We start from the raw sequence: 19,949 nt of genomic DNA, 5'->3' as shown, positions 1-19,949 counted from the left end.
GCAGGCCTTAAACTGCAGACAGTGGGAAGCACAGGGCATGCCTGAGCCGGCCTTCAGTGGATCCAGGCCCCGTAGGGTCCTGAAAACATGTTCTAACAATCCCCAAATGTCCCCTAATGATTGTTTCCCTTTACCCCAGGCTAAATGAATTTCAGGAGGTTAGGAGAACATGTTTACAACGTATTTGAAAATCTGAAAAATTTTTTTTCCTCTGATAAACAGGTAAAAAATGACTTCTGAACCTACCACAACAGAATGGGAGGTTTCTCTGCTCTGCTGAACATATTCAATAGACTCATACCAAGGCCTTTCCCTAGAATGTTCCACATAGATTCTTCTAACAAAAGAAAACTATCATAGATGGAAATATTTCTCAGAATAGCTGTTTTAGGTAACTTTCTAAAAGTTTATTACAGCAAATTTGTACATTTGATCTCCTGCCTGTTAACTAAAAGGTAATTCAATTATATCTAATACAGACTAAAAACCATCATGAATTAAAACCAATGTTTAGTAAACGAGAGTGTAATCTGCACTGAATGACTTGAAAAACACAACTAAGACTTAATTTTCTCCTTTAAAAAAAAAGTCACTGGCCTCAAAGAACTTAAAATCCATTTCCCATTCTGAAAAAACAAAACAATGCAAACAAAGTGGAATAAATTATTTCAATAGTTGGTATTTCTTAGAATTTAAGTCCTTGCAGCTCAAATCAGCTCTTATTTCAGAAGGAAAATGTTTTTATGTAATTTAATGATAGACTTTTTTCCATCAATAGAGACTTAGGGAATTTAGTCTGAAACAGTCTCTATATATTATAATAAAAGGTCAAAAAAAAGGGAAACAATCACAAGATTGAAGTTTAAATATCTTAAAAAAGGTAAGGTAGGATGATTTGGGCTCCTTATTTTTATATATCTATGCCAGTAAATTTTCCATTTAAAAAATCTTTTTATTAAAGTCATCTTATTATTAAAGCACATCTCCTATACTTGGAACAGAAGGGTAGGCAGTTTATTTCAAAGACAGTATTTATTTGTATTTGCAAAATGCAACTAATATTAATACCCTCTTTTCAAGAAACTGATTGATTAAAAGGGTATATTAAAATTAAGAAATTCCTTCTTTCTCCCTGCCAATTTGTGGTCAGTTCATAGGCTTCTCCCTTTCTTTGAAATTCGATTCACCTTAACACTTCCAGAAACAGTCCAGGAGAGATTATTCTACTTCTCTGTATCCCCAGCACCACTTATATTTGTTTTGAATGACTGGTTTGCACTTGGACATACTTTGCTGTAAGAGGGTTCAAACAGCTGTGTTTTGCCTCCTTAACTAGCTTTGGAAGTTCCTCAAGGACAGAGACTATCTTCTATTCCAGCTGCAATGCCACACTTCTCATAATGCATCTTTGGATGTTTGGCCCAAGTCTGACTAATTCTGATATTTTCATTAATGAAAAGAAGGGAAGGGATAAGAGACAGGAAAGCATCTGCTGGAGTTACCAGATTTGTCTCTTTTTTCCCCCCCACTTGCAGCAGGGCTCTGCCTGGTTCTATTCTGCCTAGGACCACTGAGCATAATCTCACTAAATATGTGTTCAGGTGAGAACCATGCTTTTAGGACATGTTCAGAATCCACTTAGCAAGGAACCCATTTATTATCCTATCCATCATATAAAGTTGTACAAGGATAAACAAACTCTATGTAAACAAGTTTTCCCTTACAGAATTGGACTAGAATTGATGAAAACCAAGGAGTTCCGAAGCTCCTACTGCTGGTTTCAAACACCAAAGGGACTTATGGGGCCACAGAACAGTGACCTGATAAATCCAAAGGAGGACAGGTGGGGACACGCAGTCAGGGGTTACATTTGCAGTCTCCTCCCTGAGTGAATCTCTAGGCTCCTAAGTTTCTGTCACTTCCTCACTCATTAATGGTGTTAATGAAATACCAATTCTTGAGTCTTGTGACAAAAAGAGGACACTAGGATTCACTTTATTGTAATAAGAACCTAAACTGATTTTTTTTTAAACCGGTCAAAGATTTTACCTTTCCTTTTTTAACCAAAATAGAGAAATTCTGTGTTTTAACTTTTCTAGCACTGAATGACTACTAGATAATCTTTCCTCTAACTTGCACTTACTGTGGTTACCTTGACAAGATTTCTCCCAACTCTTAAAAGGTTTGCATTTATAAAGGAGTCAAAAAGAAACATTCTGCTGCCTATTTTTTACTGGAAGTTACCTAAGGTGCACTTCTAAAACAGTAACTCCCCCTAATCAGAGTTAAAGATCCCTGAATATAAATAATACAGGTTGACAGAACAGGACTACTGCTACAGAGATACTTCTACTGAAGTAGGACATTACTTTGTTTCTAATCTTCCACCAGAAAACAATGTAAGTCATCAAATAAACAGCTACTACATTCTATAGAACTAAAAATACCTGCCAAAGTAAAAATCTTGGGTGATTATTACATTAAAAAAAGGCACATTACAGTCTACCTTCACAGCTGATTATTTATATCTGAGCTTCAGCAATTCCATTAATCTGCTTATGAACTACCTTCTCCCACTTGGGAGAAAAAAACAGAAGGGAAGAAAAAGATTCTCTGGATTCTCCACAAGATCAGTCAAAATGTTTGCTTAATCAAATTATACTTCTTAACCTTCGATAAGCTTTATCATCTCAAAGCAATGTTTAATCAATTTCGTATGTAAATGTTTTTCAGATGAAAGTCCTAGAAGCAAAGTTTAATTTTCCCAGTGAGTCATTAAAAAGAAATTGTTTCTAAGCTTTCAAGCTCATAAATACCTTTCCAGGGGTCTGAACGAGCAAGTCTCTTAAGCCACTACTTTTCTTACATAAGCTTGAAATTGTCAATATAGAGAATAAATTTCAAAGCTGCAAATAAAAATAACTAGTTAATTATCTGTATAGTATATATAGTATAAGCTAAATGTGATACTTTTTCCTGCATGTTTTCAAATACAGACTCAAAAAATACACCGGATACTAAGTAACTTCATCCTGCACAACTTTTCCACCTCTACCAGTAACACAGCTTACCAAGTTACCCAGCGATGTACTGACCTCTAGATCCAAACTGTATGATCTCCACTAAGGCCATCTATTTACCTACCTATCTAGAGAGGAAAAGAGACTTATGCTGATTTTTGCTGTAAATAATTTTCCAAGGAACTGAAATTGTTTGAAGACTTTCCCTCCCTTCCACAATTCCACAAAAAAAGGAGTAACTCGTGTTCTGAACATTTTGAATGTTTCTTTTAGTGGCAAAGTACCATGAATGAAAATCTCGATTGTCAACACTGTCAATACTTTTAGGTGCAAATCTATACCTAATACCATTAAATAGATTAAGAATAGAACAAAGAACTGGATAAGAAAATCATACATAAGGTGTTTAGTACCTAAACTGAAACTAAAATCATCTCGAGCAGAGATTATACATTTTAAAGTACACATAGTAACAACTTAATATAAATGTCATTAGGAAATGAAGTGTTCTAAGGTAAGCAATTAAGACAGAATATGGGAATTTACCCCCTTAAAACTAGGCTTGGCCTAAAAATCTTTCCAAAACTTACTGTGGAGTTTTTTCTTAATTAAACAAAGCATCGCAAACAGCTCACTGTGAAATGCAGCACTCACAGTATAGTGCTTCCCTGAATCCATTTTGTGTTCCTATGTTATTGTAGGTTTCCATTTTCTTTTGTGGGGGTGCTTCCAATTGTCCTTTCCTTGTCAATCCTCGGCAAGTTGTTCTGCGATTTAGTGCCCATGTAACGGCCTGTGCGTACAGTCTCGGTCTAAGGGATACTTGAGCCAAGTATGTGTGCTGCTCAAAGACTTTCTCTGTACAATTGCTCATTTTCTGCCCTGTTCCAGGTCGCTAAGACTGATAAATGGTCTAAAAATGCTTCCATACCCTAATTTCCCAACCACTTCCGGGTATTCTTTAGGGTTAAGTACATCTCTCACACATGTGACTAAAACCACTAAGATTTTAAACTGTACTGAGTTCACTAGTTTTCAGAACTTTTTCTTTGGAAACTACTTTTTACTAAACCATAAATACCATTTTCAAAGGAATTTCCAAACTCAAAGTAAAAGCAGTATTTCATAGGCACACCAAGAAACCAGTAGCAGTAATAAGAAAAATTTTCAATTTCTTGCAAATTTTTCTTTGTATATACAGCCTTAATCTTTTTTCCTACTGCATTTTACTTTTGGCCTCAAGCCCGTGTTTAGAATTACTTTAAATCTTCAATAAGAAATTAAAGACAGCAAAGTGTGTGAGCAGAAACAACTATCCTGCTGGTTGCAGATTATTCTACTAGATTATGAATCAGTTTAACAATCACACGTTGATTTTTAAGGGCCAGTGAATCTTTTCCTTAAAGGTGCTCAGGAGCAACTTTTACATGATGGCAATGGGTATAATCCCTTATATACATCAAAAGGCATACACAAATTTCAGTAGAATGTTTGCATTTACATGCTTTTTTTTAAAGTACAATATACCAGTTGACACTGCATAATGATTTCTAACCAGAGGCATGATATGTATATACACACACATTACAAATAACACAAACACCCACACGCCCATATAAGGGGTACCTCTACAGACCTATAAATATGTATCATGTACATATAGACAGGTTTGTAAGTTAAATATAACCATTTCCTAAAATACAGGAAAAGTACATTTCAGGTATTTTGTGTGACCATACAAAGACAGAACTTTGTACTACTTGTATATTCTTTTATGAATAAAGAAATCGAGTGTATGAACTTAGAAAAATGCTATGGGAATTCTGGTTCAAGAAACTGGTATCTTCTACTTTCATCCCGAATTTTTTGAAAAGGTCTTGTTTTGGAAAGACGGTTCCTTTACGTTCAATTTGCAAGTCAAGAAGTACTTACTGTCTAAAAATCCAGAATAAGCAATTAAATAGAATTCAGATGTAGTTTTAATTGCTTAAATCATTTTTAAAACATAAGGTAACTTGACATTTTAAAGCAATTACAATTATATTCCATGGAAATGCTAGGGTGGCTTTTCACATTCTGCCTGCAAGATGGCAATCACTTAAAAAGTAATTTTTGTATCAAATACAAGATCTATCCCATATAGATTTTAAAAAAAAAATCTCCTAATAAATTGTATAGGGTGGGGGCGGGATGGAGGGCACAGTAGGGAACATGTATACAAAACAAACGAAACAGCTATTAAGTAAGAGAAGTTATTTAGGAATACCTGGGCCTTAAAGGGAAAAAGAGGAAAAACAAAAACAAGGATTTTCTGGCTTCAGATACATTCATTAAAAAACAAGCAGGGGAGGATGCAATGAGAGAGCCCAGGTAATTTTAAAAGACATTGTCTAGAAACTAGAAATGAGGAGAAAACAACCTCAATGCTCTATGATTACCCAAGAACGGGTTTAGCCAGATGAACAAGTCAGCTACAAACCCTCCCCAAGGCATTTGAGAGACTATCAAACAAAACTTTATTAAACTGGATTACATGGTCTCATTCATTAGATGTCGATGGCCACACATTTATGATCAGGTGAAAAAGTTGATGCATGGAACACAAACTAGGCCTGGGTCTTCTTTTTAGTTTGATTTTATTAGTATGATCATTGTTAAGACAGCCCGCTATTAAATTTCTTTGCCAGCAGGTCAAGTTCCAGAATCCCAGCTATAAGCATTCAGAGCACTAACCCCTGACAGGGGTTGCAAGGCCATTCAGATATGCTCTGACTACATCCCTGCAATAAGCAGTTGATTACAGTGTGATATGCAATTGCACTTTTTATTAGGAGACTTTAACCTCATGAAAAACATGTTCCCTCCTTCCTATCTCCCATTTCAAGGACTTTCAAAGAAGAAAAAACAATCATTCAAATGTTTCAAATTTATTTCCAGTCCCATTAGTCAAAATTCAGGTAAAAAGCCATTTTCAATGTTTCCCTCCCTCAGAGAATATTTATTCTATAAATGGCTATTTTACTATTTCTATATGGAATGTTTTCATGGCCATCATTTACTTTAGACTGAGTTTATTATATACTTAATGGTTGTTTAACTATAAATATAATTTCTACTTTGAGCTGCTTATGTAGGATCTTGCCTTTCATATAAATCACTTTGTCTATATCTAAAAACTTGAGGCCAAAACAACCCATTCATTTCATTGATAAATACTTGAGCTGTCTTTTCTTTAAAAGCAATTTCTCAGAAAGTCCTGGAATCTACCATTGACGCCAATGCTATTTAGATTTTAATAAGTAGTGTTTATCACTGAGATATCAAGTAATACTTCTTACAAGCATACAAAATGTCTGCAGCCATATTCCTCCTAGTGTTCTATCTCAGCACTGACCTTTGTTCAAAGGCTTTTACTTTTTAATGCAGCAGTTAGAGATAACTACTTCATTTATCAAAACTCAATTTCCATAGTAACATCTAGCCTGGGGAGATTCAAGTCCTCACACTAATCCAACAACCCATTCAAAGGAACCGTTGAATACTTTGGTTTCCATAGCAATGATGGAATAAAACATTTTGCTAGGTCATTGCTTTTATTAGCAAACTTATTCTTTGAACTTTAGGTAAGGCTGAATTTACTGAGAGAAAAAAAACACACAATCATTTCATATAAGTTCTTTCCTTTAGGGCTGGCCTTTTAAGAAAATCACAGATTGTAACCATCTATATATATTTGAAAATATTTTGGGTCTTTTTGGAAGCTTTTTATAATGCATGCCATATAGTTATGTCTTAAAATGGTTTCTAATATACAGTTTTAAAATTAAAAAAAGCATTCAAAAGTGGATGTATAGAGTTGACAAGATAAATATAAAATTAAAGTGACCCCATGTAAAGGCACATTCTAAACAAGGACTAAATATAAACTGGAATAAAGATAAAGTCTTAAATACCTGAAATCTGGGCTGGCACAGGGTATAGAGTAACTTTTAAACCATGACCCCATCTTTGCCTGATTTTAATAGTCTGCAATTTCGGCCCTACCTTTCATCAGCCACAGAAAACATGCTGAACAGAGATTTTAGGTTAAAGGTGAAATTAAAGATGATGTATTAAGCAGTTATGCTTTACATGCTAAATGGAAAAAAGTTTTAGCATTTAATATACCTTACAGAAGCCAACTATTTGTTATGGAAGAAAGAAAATGAGTTACATTTGTTTTTCCTTCAAGATAGGAATTAGCAGTGCCATTAAAGTTTTAAAATACATTAGTAAACATTGTTGTTTACATTTTTGGGTAATTCATTCTACGTGAGGTGACAGGGAAAGGCCTTGGTAAGGGAACATCAGCCTTCCTGGAACCAGACTTTTTCGCTGAACTGAATTTTGAGCCAAGCCAGTGCTGAAAAGGTAGGCCATTAAAAAATAAAGGTTGACAGAAGAAAGAAGAGATCAAACACGTGTTGGCTTTTAAAAGGATGAATACCACTTACACTATTTACACAACTCACAGAATTAACAAGAAAATTACATACCAGTATGAGTCCTCAGGTGAGCTTTTAAATGAGAAGACTTTGTATAAACTTTTGTGCAGCCTGAAATAAAGGAGAGGAAGAACAGCTTGTCATTTTGGAGATCCTTTTGAAATCTTTACATTTGATGATTCAGTGTTTAAAATCTGGCTTTAAAGAAGAAATCTCTCATGCTAGATATTTGAAGCGTCAGTTTTAAAGAGTGCTCCCCTGTTAACTTATTAAAGGTATAAAGTGATTTACTTTATGTACCACTTTAGCAGAAAAAGCAGATAATCAAGCAAGCTACAAATGGGAAATGTGCGTTTATATTACAGTAGGTGCTTTATACTAGTAACATATACTTCAGTGATTTAAAAACTTTTAATGGCTCTAGAGCTGACAGTGTTACACCATTATCCAAGATGACTGCAATTTTCTGTACTACTACATTTGTTTTTTCATTTAGTGTTATCATGCTGTATCATGTACCATAGTCAATAAATTATACCCTGTATTAATCATAAACTAGCTTATGCCAGTAGATAAAATCATCACCATCATCAATTCAGATTTTGAGCCACATCTCATTTCAAGAATGAGCATATGCTCATATGCTATCAGAACTATCCTTAATTCTATTCTGTACCGAGTCTTGTAATAATCTACCATCATGAGAGCAGCCTACTCAATCCCCACTTCATTACCACACCTTATTCTCCCTACCTTACCCTCTTTTCAGGGCACTTAATTTAGAATTAAAAATCCCAATTTAGACGTTAAACAAAGTAACTCTGGCGCAACTCAAAATTCTAATTTTTATTCAATATTAAAAATAGAGAAGTCCAAAGTAACTTTTCTCCAGAATATTCTAGCCATTTTTTTTTATACATAAAACCAGCAATAGACAAAGTTACATTCCAGGGTACAGTACAGAGACTGAGATATGAAAAGAACAAAGTAAGTGGTTTTTTCATTGTCAAGTATTACTTTCCTATGTAAATTTAAAACCCGAGATTTAAAAAGGCATACACACACACACACGCTTCAACCGGGTTAAAACACGTACCAGGGTAATCGCAGTAGTGGATGCGACGTTTCTCCAAATCGGGGTTACTCCTTCTATTGTATCTGACAGGTTGGATGCTTTGCGAATTAACTGGCAGGGTGGCAGGTAAATTTGGATTGTGAATTGCCAGTTTAGAAGCAATTGTAGCAGCATAGGATGGAGGTGGGGTCAAATTCTGGAGCATCTCTGCTTGTCTATCTGGACTTCCCGGCTCTGAGCTTGGTGGTGACGGGGGAAAGTAAGTGGCCTGCTGTGGCAGAAACTGACTTGGTATTGTGTATGTGCAAGGGGGCATGCCCTGGAACTGTTTCATTGCAGTCTGCGGAACGGCAGAGGTGTGTGTGTTAAGGCCGGCCATGGCAGCTGACATAGAAACATTAAGAGTGTCCATTACTGCTGTCTGGTTTGTAGAACTGGGCATATCTAGATCCGGTGTATTCAGTAGCTGGTACAGGTGGCCCTGCTGGGGAGGGACAGAAAGATGAAGATCTGGTGTAGGAAGTTCTTGTTTGATGAAAATATTGTTCACCTCTGGAGCTGCGGTCTGGTGGGAGCTGAATATACTGGTGAACTCAGGGAGGGCCTGGGTCGGGGCCGGAGGAGGGGCAGTCGTTTCACTCTGGTGGCTGAAAATGGTAACAGGTTCTGTCTTGATGTGTGTTACGCACGGTCTCTGGGATTTGTAGAGGCCAGTTCTCAGGTGAGTGATGTCAGGGAGGAAGACGTTCATGTTGATACTGTAAGGTAACCCTTCACTGTCAGTGAAGAACTGGTCTACGACTGAGGCACTGTCTCGTCTATACTTTTTATGCTCTGGAATTATAGAAACTGGAGGAAGCTGAGGTGTCAGATACTTCTCCATTTCACATCTTGTCTAAAAAAAGAAGAGATACAAACATGCATAATCCACCCATTTCATCATCTGAGTAAGGACAAACTTACTAAAAATTCCCAACAAGACCTGTGAAAAGTACTAAGGCGAACTCCTTCTAAGTGTCGCTTCTAAACATATCAAGTTTGTCAATTGTGTAAGCAATAACTGGTTTACCAAAAGCCTTATGAAACTCTCTATACTGTGTTACTTGGTAAAATCACTCCCACAATCAGCCCCTGACAAAAAGTGAAAGAGGCAAATCAAGAAAAAGCAGCAGCACACAGAAAACATTCCTTTCTAATCAGTAATACATAGTTTCCTTTCTAATCAATAATATACTTTTTTAGAGCTCACATACAAGCAGGATTCTCTCCCCCATTACGGTCGAGTTTGCAACTTAAATACAGTATTGTAATACTGCCAAACTACCTCATTTCTGTTCATGCCATATTTATATTAATATAGGTATGTTTAAGCAAACAAAACCTAAGCAAACCAACCTTAAAAATATCACAAAGTTCTGTTTTGTTTTGTTTGCTTGGACAGATATTGTTGAAATATTTAATATAAAACATACTCCTTGGCTATTTCAGTGCCTTTTCTCATTTATAGGTCACTGGACACCTAAATACAAAGTCTTGAGCAAAACATAGTATCCACTGAAAGAACAAAACAACTTCACTTTCGACATTTGATCTAAATGTTGATTTTAATCAGCAGATTCTGTAATTGGTTAATATGATAATGAAATGTTCCTATTCATATCCCTATCTAAAACAGATCTTTAATTACCTAGGGGAAAATCACTCCCTTGGTAGAGTGGTGCTAAGGAGTCCGTGGGTGGGGAGAGGCTGCTGTATCCCTAGCACAGTCATCAGCAAAACATTTATCATGTCCTCCTCAGTGGGCCAACGCTACATTCCCCCTTACTCTGTAAAAACCTCAATCATCCCTTATCCTCTTGGTGTCTCTTAAGCAGAAAAGTGACAAACCTGAAATAACCAAATCGTTTTCAAGTGGTGATTTTTTTTTTTTTTCTTTTTTTAGATAATCCAGCTTGGAACTAGCCTCCCTCAGTCTTTTTACAGCTATCTTCTATTCTAGTACAACATAAACTTATTTAATTTTTAACACTGAAAAGTAAATTTTAAAAGAAAAACCCACCCCAATCAAATGGCTCATGGAACTATTAACCGTGGCACCGAAACTGGTGAGTAGGAGTCATTTTTTGCTACTGCATTTCAAAAGCGTTTCATATCGGACCTCGTATCATTCGCGGTGGATACAGATAGGGTTTCCCAGATCGACACGATTTAAAAATAAAAATTAACGCTCTCGTCATGTGAGTCACATCTCTGACAAATGCCACTGCCCTTTCACAGCACGACGAAACTCGCAGACCACCCGGACTAGGAGCTGAGCAGCAAATACGCAGTATACCAAGGGGCTATTAAATGAAGCGTCTCGAAATAAACCGAACTTAAATCCTTTCGTGCACTTCGCTCCCGTGGTGGTTAGTGGTTTCTGATTTTAGCTCTTCCAGCTGTTTGCATGTGGGTATGTTTCCAATTTTTTTTTTCCTTGGGACAGGCTAAAAGTCCCGGGAAGTTTTTTCTGGGCTATATGACTCCCTGCGTGGGCGAAAGAAACAGGCGGTTGCTCTAATTCGGCTGCCGGGCAAGTGTAAAAACCAACTGCCAGCTTTCAACGCGGCTCCGGGAGGAAATTTACGCGCACATGAAGAAAACACCACCCCCGGTCTTTTTTGGTCTTTCTTTTTAAGGAAAAACAAACGCTCCAATACAACCTTAGCTTTCCTAACTCTCGTTTCCCAAAGGCAGCTCCAAGATCACGTCTAAAGCAGGCTCAGCCAAAGAGATATGAAACTAGCACCCCGAGGCGCCTCTCGCCGGCACCCCGATTTGCGTTTCCACCGAACCCGAGACGACGTGGGGGAACCTCCAAGGGCAGAGCACGGCGGGGGGTGGGGGTGGGGGGTAAGGTGAAAGGCGGAATTTAAGGTTGGACGTGAAGTACGAGGTCTCATCCCCCAAACTAAGAAAACACTTAAGGTGCGTTGTGAGCAGCCACTTGCCTCTAACCTTTCCCGGACGGACACGTCTGGGGAGATTCATCTGGGACCCCCCTCTTCCGGTCCTCCCTTCTCCCTCCCTGCGGATTGCGGGTGCCCAGGCCAGAAGGGCAGGGCGGGGAGGGGCTGTCCACCCAGCTCCGGCTCCCGGAGCGCCCCGACGCACGCCCCAGCCTGGAGCGGCCCCTGTCGCCCGCGCGTCGCAGCGGCGGGACACGCCCGAGCTCCGGGAGGGGGGCGGAGGGAGAGGAGCGGCTCTTCCTACCTGGACCAGCTCCTCAGGGGGCAGCCGCGGGCCCGCGGCGGGCGGCGGCGCCGGCTGCGGCGGCTGCGGGGGCGCGGGCTGCGCCTGCGGGTGGTGGTGCGAGTGCTTCAGCTCCTCGCCGGGGAAGAGCGCCGCGTCGCGGGCCGGGTTCGCGGCGCCCAGCACGGGCTTGAGCTGCGCGAACACGGGCTCGTCCTGCGGGGCCGGCGGCTGGGGCACGGGTCCCAGGCGGGCGCTCATTGTCAGCACCCGCGTGGCCATTGGCACTCAGGGGGCGGCTCCGGGCGCGGGACGCGGGTCGGGCGCGCTTCCCACCTCGCCCACGCTGATTCGGGCCGGCGAGCTCGGCGCGGGGCCGCGGGCGGAGAAGGGAAGGCTCCGGACGGACCCCCTCAGCCAACAGCAGGCGCGGTTTTCGAAGGCGCGCACGAAAAGCAAAACTCTTCCGCTCCGCCACGCGTAAACGCCAACGTCCTCCGGGCGGCCACTTTCCCCCGCCCCGCCCCACCGCGCTCTCTCACTCGCCGGAGCCCGCTCCCGCCACCACCGCTCTCCACGACCGAGCTGCGAGCGCGCGTACCTGCCCCGCGACTACTGACACTTGACGCCCGCCTCTATTTTACCCAACTCCGGGTGGGCGGGCCCGCCAACCTGACTGGCAGCGCTAGGGCGAATCCCGAAGCCCTGAGGCCGGCCTGGCCGGAGTGAGCAGCCTATGAGAAGGGAGAAGTTCTCCCAGGCCCCGCCTTCGCCGGGCTGACCCGCCCTCTCGGGCCACGAGCTTTCGCGCGCAGGGCGGCCGCGCAGTTTGTACACAACTTCTCTGACAGATTGGGCTGACGGAGCCGGGGGCGGAGGAAAGGAGAGAAGCGGGTGGAATCTAGGAAGAGAGGGAATTAGGGTGGAGACGTGGAGGGAGATCTCTTCGGACTGTTCTTCGCCAGGATTAGGGAGAAAAAGAGTTTTGCACGTCTTAGGTGTTGTGCAAGGACCTGAAACTCAAAAGCTGAAACCCAGAAGGCAGCTAGGTGGGGGCGCCAAGGATTTTAGAGACTTGTTTCATGAGTGTATGTTTTTAAATACACAAAATGTACTTTTCTTTAGCGGAAAACTAGGGGCGGTGTGATAAACAAATTTAAAAACAGCTCTTGTGTCTGTGTATCTTTAGCAGTGAACATGTCCATTTAGCAAAGCAAATCCGGAATGTCCTGAATAAAAGGTTTAATGGCAAAAATTATTTGAAGTCCTTGCATAAAAGCTTGTTTTTCCCTACAGTATTTAAATGGTTAGAAGAAGTTTTCACACACATTTCTACCTCGTATCCGTGTATGGAGAGGAGGGGGATGGGCCATACGAATTTTGAAGGTTTTAATATTTACACTTTTGATTGTAGCTGAAGCATGGAATCTAATTTAAGCACTAACGACTGACTAGTTCCAATGTATTTACATAGAGATTATATCTTTGACTTGTTTTTGCTAGCATTGTATGTTCAAAAAAAATGGAGTTTAATATTTACAAAACAGACAACGTAGCACATTTACCTAACACTATGGCACCTTTTCCTACGAAAAGACAATCAAAGAAGCCACAAACACTAGACGCGCAGCAGCTCTGAAAACTGGGAATCCAAATTTGTAGGAAAGTAATAGTCAAATATATGACCATCCATTAACTACATTATAATGGGAAGGTGAAGTTTTGCCAGCAATCACCTAAGGAAACCACTTCTCTAATCCTTAATGTTCTTGTATATGATTTTATCTGGCTTATTGAGAAGCCGGAACAATAAACTGCAATAAAAATGCCTGGTATATTACTACATATGTAGCACACTATACTATTAGACAATTTTACATATACAATAGCCTACTCATCACTTCACAGTAAAACAGCTTAAAAAAAAAACAAGCTCTTAGAAGAATGTTCACTTCAAAGAGGTGGACCTATTAAAAGTATGGATCTCATTTCAGTGTGTAGATTAAAAAAATAATATACATATGAAATATTAGAGGTATTTATTATTAGAAAACAAAATTATGCTATAAAATTTTTTTCTCCTTTTCATTTCCTTTTTGTTAATAAATGATTCATCTTTATAGCTGTGATCACTTCTTTCAGAGAATGGTTGATGACTACTTTCATGTTACCTAAGTAGTATTTAATAAGTGTTTTTGCAAATTTTTTTCTAAGCAATTCCATAGTATCCACCGCCACCTTTTAAAAAGCTGTCCTGATTTTCTCTAAGATTGAACCCAAGGATGTAATTAAATAACTTAAAAACAGATTATAGAATTGGTATGGGATTTAATTACCTTTTAAAAAATTGAACTTTGACAGATTTTTAGTTATAATGCTGAAAACATGATCAAACCTGAGTGTGATATAAAGTCTTAACAGAAGTTTTATATTCTTTTTAACTTAGGTTTAATATAATTTAGTATCTATTTATATTTTAATTTGCCTCTCAGCCCATCTAGACCTTTTCTTTTGTCTTTGTTTTATCAGAGCATCAGTGGCCTGTTATTGCAACCTGTTTTCACTACAATAAAATCCAGTTATTTTACTGGAAATGTTTCTATATTTCACACCATTTTTTTAACATGCTTTCATTTACAAATGCTTTCCGAATAGCTAAACAAAATAAAACCCAACTGTTGGATAAGTTTTTAATAAAATACTTGTATAGTCCTGTTCTTTTTTTTTCACATTTCCATTTCTTTGTAATGAATAAAGACATGAACCTAGCTATGGTTGGGCTCCCAATACATTTACGTTAGAAAAGCGGAATTCAATCGGGTTTTTTTGTTCAAATATAGTAGCATTTATTTAAATTTCATTTCTGACATAAGGATTCATAAAACAGGGCTGCCACTTTTAAGTAATGGTTTCTCTGAAATGCCCAGCTCTGCAATCTCACAGAAAATAACTAGCTTAGCACTGTACAATAGTACGGAAATTGGAAAGTAATCCTTTTCTGAGACATTTGCCATGCGATTCTGAACATAGAAAGAACATGTTCAACCAGGCTTACTTGCTGTTAGCACACATGCTACAGCTGCAAACCTGATTCACCGACTTACAAAAAGGGTTAAAACTTGATAAATATTTTTCAGATGTTCCAGGTTCTACACTGGCATGATGCCAGACAGTGTGAATGGACAGATCCTCAATTACTTTGAACTTTCTAGTTCTTTGCATTCCTTCCTGCTTAGTAGTGCTGTACCATTAGGGAAGATAGGAGAAAACAAAAAACAAATGTCAGGTTTCAGAAATCAATTAGTGGCCTGGCAGGGGTATGTTAACTGAACTGTGCCAAAACAGAGAATTCTGAGGGAAAGAAAGTTGAGTAGTCAAGTTAGGTAGGAGGGTAAGCGTAGAAGCAGTGTGCATGCTTAAGTCCTTAGTCACTGGGCAACACAGATTTAGTCTTAGAATAAACCATAAGTGTCACTATCTTTACGGGAATAAATACGCCTGAATGTGTGGGGGCTGAACAGGCATTCAGTGATGGGGGGGGCAGGGAGGAGGCTTAAAGGAGGCAGTGGAAAAAAATGGATAAATAGCTTCTGAATGATGAGATGAGAGAAATATGAAGCTATCACTCGGGCAATGTTCACACGAAGACACGGCAAAAGAAGTATCTATATTCAGTTGTTCAGCCAAAATGTCAGGGAGAGCTTGAAATTAAGACAATTTGAGACAGCATTTTGTTCACTTTGGAAAATATTCGTGGAATATTCCATTTCTGTAAAGTCAGAATCAAATTACCGAGTGATATTGGACTACAGAAAAAGCAAGAGAATGAGTAAAAATAATTTTTTATAAGGGAGTACACTCTTCTCTAGGGTAAGATTATTCCATTTAAAGTGACTTTCTTGATATTAACTGATTGCCTACCTAGTGTTAGACTTTGTATCAACAGAAACATAAAAAACATAATTATTGTCCTCTAAACATTTCACATTTTTAACATTTAATTTTTTCATTAATGGCAACTGCTGTAAGCCATACTTCAAATTAAAAAAAAAAAAGTCATTGAGGAAAGAACACAGTAAATAGAAGCTTCAATTGAGATTAGTCAAACCATTTTGACTCAAAGGTTAACAGACATGAGAAAAGATTTCATCCCTTTTTGTTGAAAAAATACATAATTTAAATAGGACTAATATACCTCTTATTTGTATAAATTAAAATGCTGTCTCAAGAAAAAAGTTAATACTCTATTTTTGTACTATCTCCCACTGCAGTTCTTAAGAAATTAAATTTTATATTAAGTTTGGATTTAAATGTGTTCTTCATAAAACTCTCAATGTGCACTTATTCCTAAATGTACTGTAATTTATCTAACCTATTTTTAAAACTCTAGCAATAGACCAAAAAAACCCCAGAATTTTACCTTTTGGGGAGGACTGGGATAGGTTTTTCCACCTTGTTAGTATAATAAACAGACAAAAATGACATAAATATAAATGCCTTGAACCACGTTATAGGACAGGCATACTGTAGCTTAAACTGTACAGCATTTGAATTCTGACTCTAAACATGATAGGAAAGGTCAGAGAAAAATGCTGAACTGAAGCAGTTATACCAAACAATCTTTTAGAACACTAAGGAGGCCATATCACCAGGCCACATCATCATCACAATGAGCAGTGTTTTGAGCCAATTGCTGTTCATGTGATGACAAAAGCACTAATGGTCCTAGGGTGTGGGTCATGCACAATGAATGCTCAAGTGGACTGCACAGGGGTCACAAGGGAAGGCCCTTTTGGAGATTAATTTGTAAATGAAATGTGTAAAAGTAGTGCTGAGACCAACTGGCCCTTCATGCCTTAACTTCTGTCCACTGGTGATGGTTGTGAAAACTCATATAACTTTTGAGGAGGACAATTTGACAATAAGTATGAGGAAGGCTACAAATGCAAATAACCTTGGGGCTCCTAGCTGGTTCAGTCAGTAGAGCATGTGACCCTTGATCTTGAGGGTCGTGAGTTCGAGCCCAACACTGGGTATAGAAATTACTTAAAAAAAATACAAAATAAAAAGATTTATAGGGGCGCCCAGGTGGCTCAGTTGTTAAGCGTCTGCCTTCGGCTCAGGTCCTGCTCCCAGGGTCCTGGGATCGAGCCCCGCATGAGGCTCCCTGCTCAGCAGGAAGCCTGCTTCTCCCTCTCCCACTCCCCCTGCTTGTGTTCCCTCTCTCACTGTGTCTCTCTCTCTGTCAAATAAATAAAATCTTTAAAAAAAAAAATTATAAAATGGAAATAACCTTTAACATGATAGCTAATTCCCCCTCTAGGAAATATCTATATATAATCCAAATAAAATTGGAAATATCCCAAGGGACCAATAACAGAATAACTTAACGATATATCTATACAATGGCTATAGTTATGCCATCAGAAATTACATTATTTAAAATTTTTGGTCACATGGTATGTCAAGTAAAAAAATTAAGAGGTTTTATAAACACACACACATAAAGACAAAAAGAAAATGCAAAAGGTATGTTTTTGGTAGCTACCATGGGATGGTCAAAGGATTGGTAGTTTTTCATTGTTTTTCAATATTTTCTAAATTTTCCACAATTTCCATGTGTTTCATTCATAATCAGAATAAATGTTTTCTTTTTTTTAGATTTTATTTATTTATTTGACAGAAAGAGAGAGAGCCCAAGTAGGCAGAGGGAGAGGAAGAGGAGAAGCAGGCTCCCTGCTGAGCAAGGAGCCCGGTGCGGGGCTGGATCTCAGCACCCTGAGATCATGACCTAAGCCAAAGGCAGACACTTAACTGACTGAGCCACCCAGGCACCCCCAGAATAAATGTTTTCAATAAAAATGTAAGTAAATGTCGCCTTTACACAATTAAGTGTTCATTGGGACTGCAGATAATGACCAAGATTTTCCATTTGAGGGGCAGCTGCTGGCTCTGTCGGTAAAGCACGTGACTCTTGATCTTAGGGTTGTGAGTTCAAGCGCCGGCTGGGGGTAGAGATCACTTAAAAATTTTTTAAAAATCTTAAAAAAAAATGATTTTCCATTTGAAAGCAACAAGTAAAGCCACAACTTGCGATCACCCTGTGCTGTGAAGATATGTAAACTTTCTTAACCAAACTGCTAGATTTTCAAGACTCACTGCAGAATAAATAAGCTGGAGATTACAAAGTTTGAACTTGGAAAGGGACAACCTGGGGAATGTATGAAATATAAATATACATAAATATAAATATGTTTCATTTCCTAAGTGATCAGTAAGACTTCTACAATGATTTTTACTCAGTTATTTTGGGTATCTCATTTTCTTGCTTTGTTTTCCTCTATTAAAGCTTATTTACAGTGTTTTGACAAAATGCATAGACTCTTAAAGCTAGATAAAATTTATAGGCATCCTTGGGGGACAGCAGGGCCTGGCAGCCACCGCCAACCCGAGCCATTTGGTGCTGTGAAGACCGAAGGCGGATGGACCATTTGTCAGGCGGGTACCCGATGTGACCTCACCCCCAAGAACCATTCCTGGCCCCTCTCAGGGGCAGTGAGAGTCTGCTTCGGCCCCTCCCCCTCTACTAAACAAAACTGGGAGAAACTAGAAGCCTCTGTGCACCGTCCTTCCTCCTTTGTTGCCAGGGAAACAAGTCAGAGAAACAACACATATAAGAGAGAACATGCCCAAGAAATAAACAAGCGTGATAATTCCCAACCCCCCCTCCCCCCCCGAAAAAAATTTATAGGCATCTTTAAAGAGCTGTTTGTGTTGTTTGGTTTTTTTAAATTCTAAAATATTCATAGAGGAGATATAGAATGAAATAGTTTCTAATGAGATGTTTATACTTCCTTCTTCCTTGTTCTCCTTCCTGGCACCCAAAGTTGTTCAAAAGTAATTTCCAAGGGGCGCCTGGGTGGCTCAGTCGGTTAAGCCTTGGATTCTTGGTTTCCTCTCAGGTCGTGATCTCAGGGTCCTGGGATCAAGCCTCATGGAGTCAGGCTCTGTGCTCAGTGGAGAGTCGCTGGAGATTCTCTCCCTCTCCCTCTCCCTCTGCCCCTCCCTCTGATTGCTCGTGCTCTCTGTCTCACTCTCAGCCTCTCTCTCTCAAATAAATAAATAAATCTTAAAAAATAAACAAATAATTCCCAAATTTGCTTACTGGGAATTGAAAATTAATGCTGGAGGAGGGTGGTGTTGGCTGGGGGAGGGTGGCGTTGGTGGTCTAGGAACTTGATTTTTTTTTTTTTAAAGATTTTTATTTATTTATTTGAGAGAGAAAGAGAGAAAGCATGAGCAGGGGAGGGGCAGAGGGAGAAGTAGGCTCCCCACTGAGCAGGGAGCCCAACTCAGGGCTCAATCCCAGGACCTGGGATCACGACCTGAGCTGAAGGCAGGCACTTAACCGACTGAGCCACCCAGGTACCCCTAGGAACTTGATATTTAAAACATTTTCTATAAACTATTCAACAGAGAGCTGATTTCTGAATTAAGGGCCCCCCTTTTCTCCCCACCTCCTGATCATGGTATCAACCCACATGTGAAACACACACAGACACACACACACACACCAGTCCCTATTTTAAATCATCCTGTACATTGGTGCCTGCAAACATTTATCCAACCCACTCCATGTGCTGATCACTAGTATAGGCCTTGGATCTGTGAAGAATTAGACACGATCCCTGCCCTCAGCATCATCTGAAAAGTAACCCCCCCCCTCAAATGTTTCATTGCTTCTCACAATCAGTAGACTGGAGTCAAAACTCTTCTGAGTGTGACTTTGAGCTGGCCCCCAGCTGATCTTTCCAACCTGGAATCCCACTATGCCCCCCTCCCAGGGAACTTAGGCTCTAACCGTGGGGCTTATTTGTCATTTCCCAAATATCGCTACTGTTCCCTCCAACTCTAATGTCTTTCTTTGGCCAAAAAACCACATTATCACAAGCCCAACTAAAAATCCCACCTCTCTTCCAATGTCACTCCATATGTTCCAGTAAGAATTACCCTCTTTTGGGGCACTTGGCTGGCTCAGTGGGTGGAGCATGTGACTATTGATCTTTGGGTTGTGAGTTTGAGCCCCACACTGAGATAACTTAAAATGACTTAAAATTAAAATCTTAAAAAAAAAAAAGA

General features: G+C 39.4%; 1 protein-coding gene across 3 annotated transcripts in view; it reads right to left on the bottom strand.

The window, feature by feature from the left end:
* KLF5 (KLF transcription factor 5) overlaps positions 1-12,412 on the bottom strand; it is a 46,477-nt gene extending 34,065 nt beyond the window's left edge. For 2 of the 3 annotated variants that reach the window (XM_081815022.1, XM_081815021.1), the window contains exons 1-3: positions 11,832-12,412; positions 8,601-9,474; positions 7,556-7,615 (exon numbers count right to left, since the gene is read on the bottom strand). In XM_081815022.1, the coding sequence (XP_081671148.1) occupies positions 7,556-7,615; positions 8,601-9,474; positions 11,832-12,092 (1,195 nt within the window). In that variant the 5' untranslated portion in view covers positions 12,093-12,412. Of the gene's footprint in view, positions 1-7,555; positions 7,616-8,600; positions 9,475-11,576; positions 11,732-11,831 lie in introns of those variants that run through there. The other variant, XM_081815023.1, reaches the window with a different exon arrangement.
* Between the last annotated feature and the right edge of the window lie 7,537 nt (positions 12,413-19,949).

This window comes from Leptonychotes weddellii, chromosome 3 (assembly GCF_054177405.1).
Source record: "Leptonychotes weddellii isolate Sample4059 chromosome 3, ASM5417740v2, whole genome shotgun sequence".
Lineage (NCBI taxonomy): Eukaryota > Metazoa > Chordata > Mammalia > Carnivora > Phocidae > Leptonychotes > Leptonychotes weddellii.
Note: the sequence above shows the minus strand (reverse complement) of the source record. Positions and strands in the feature narration are given on the sequence as shown.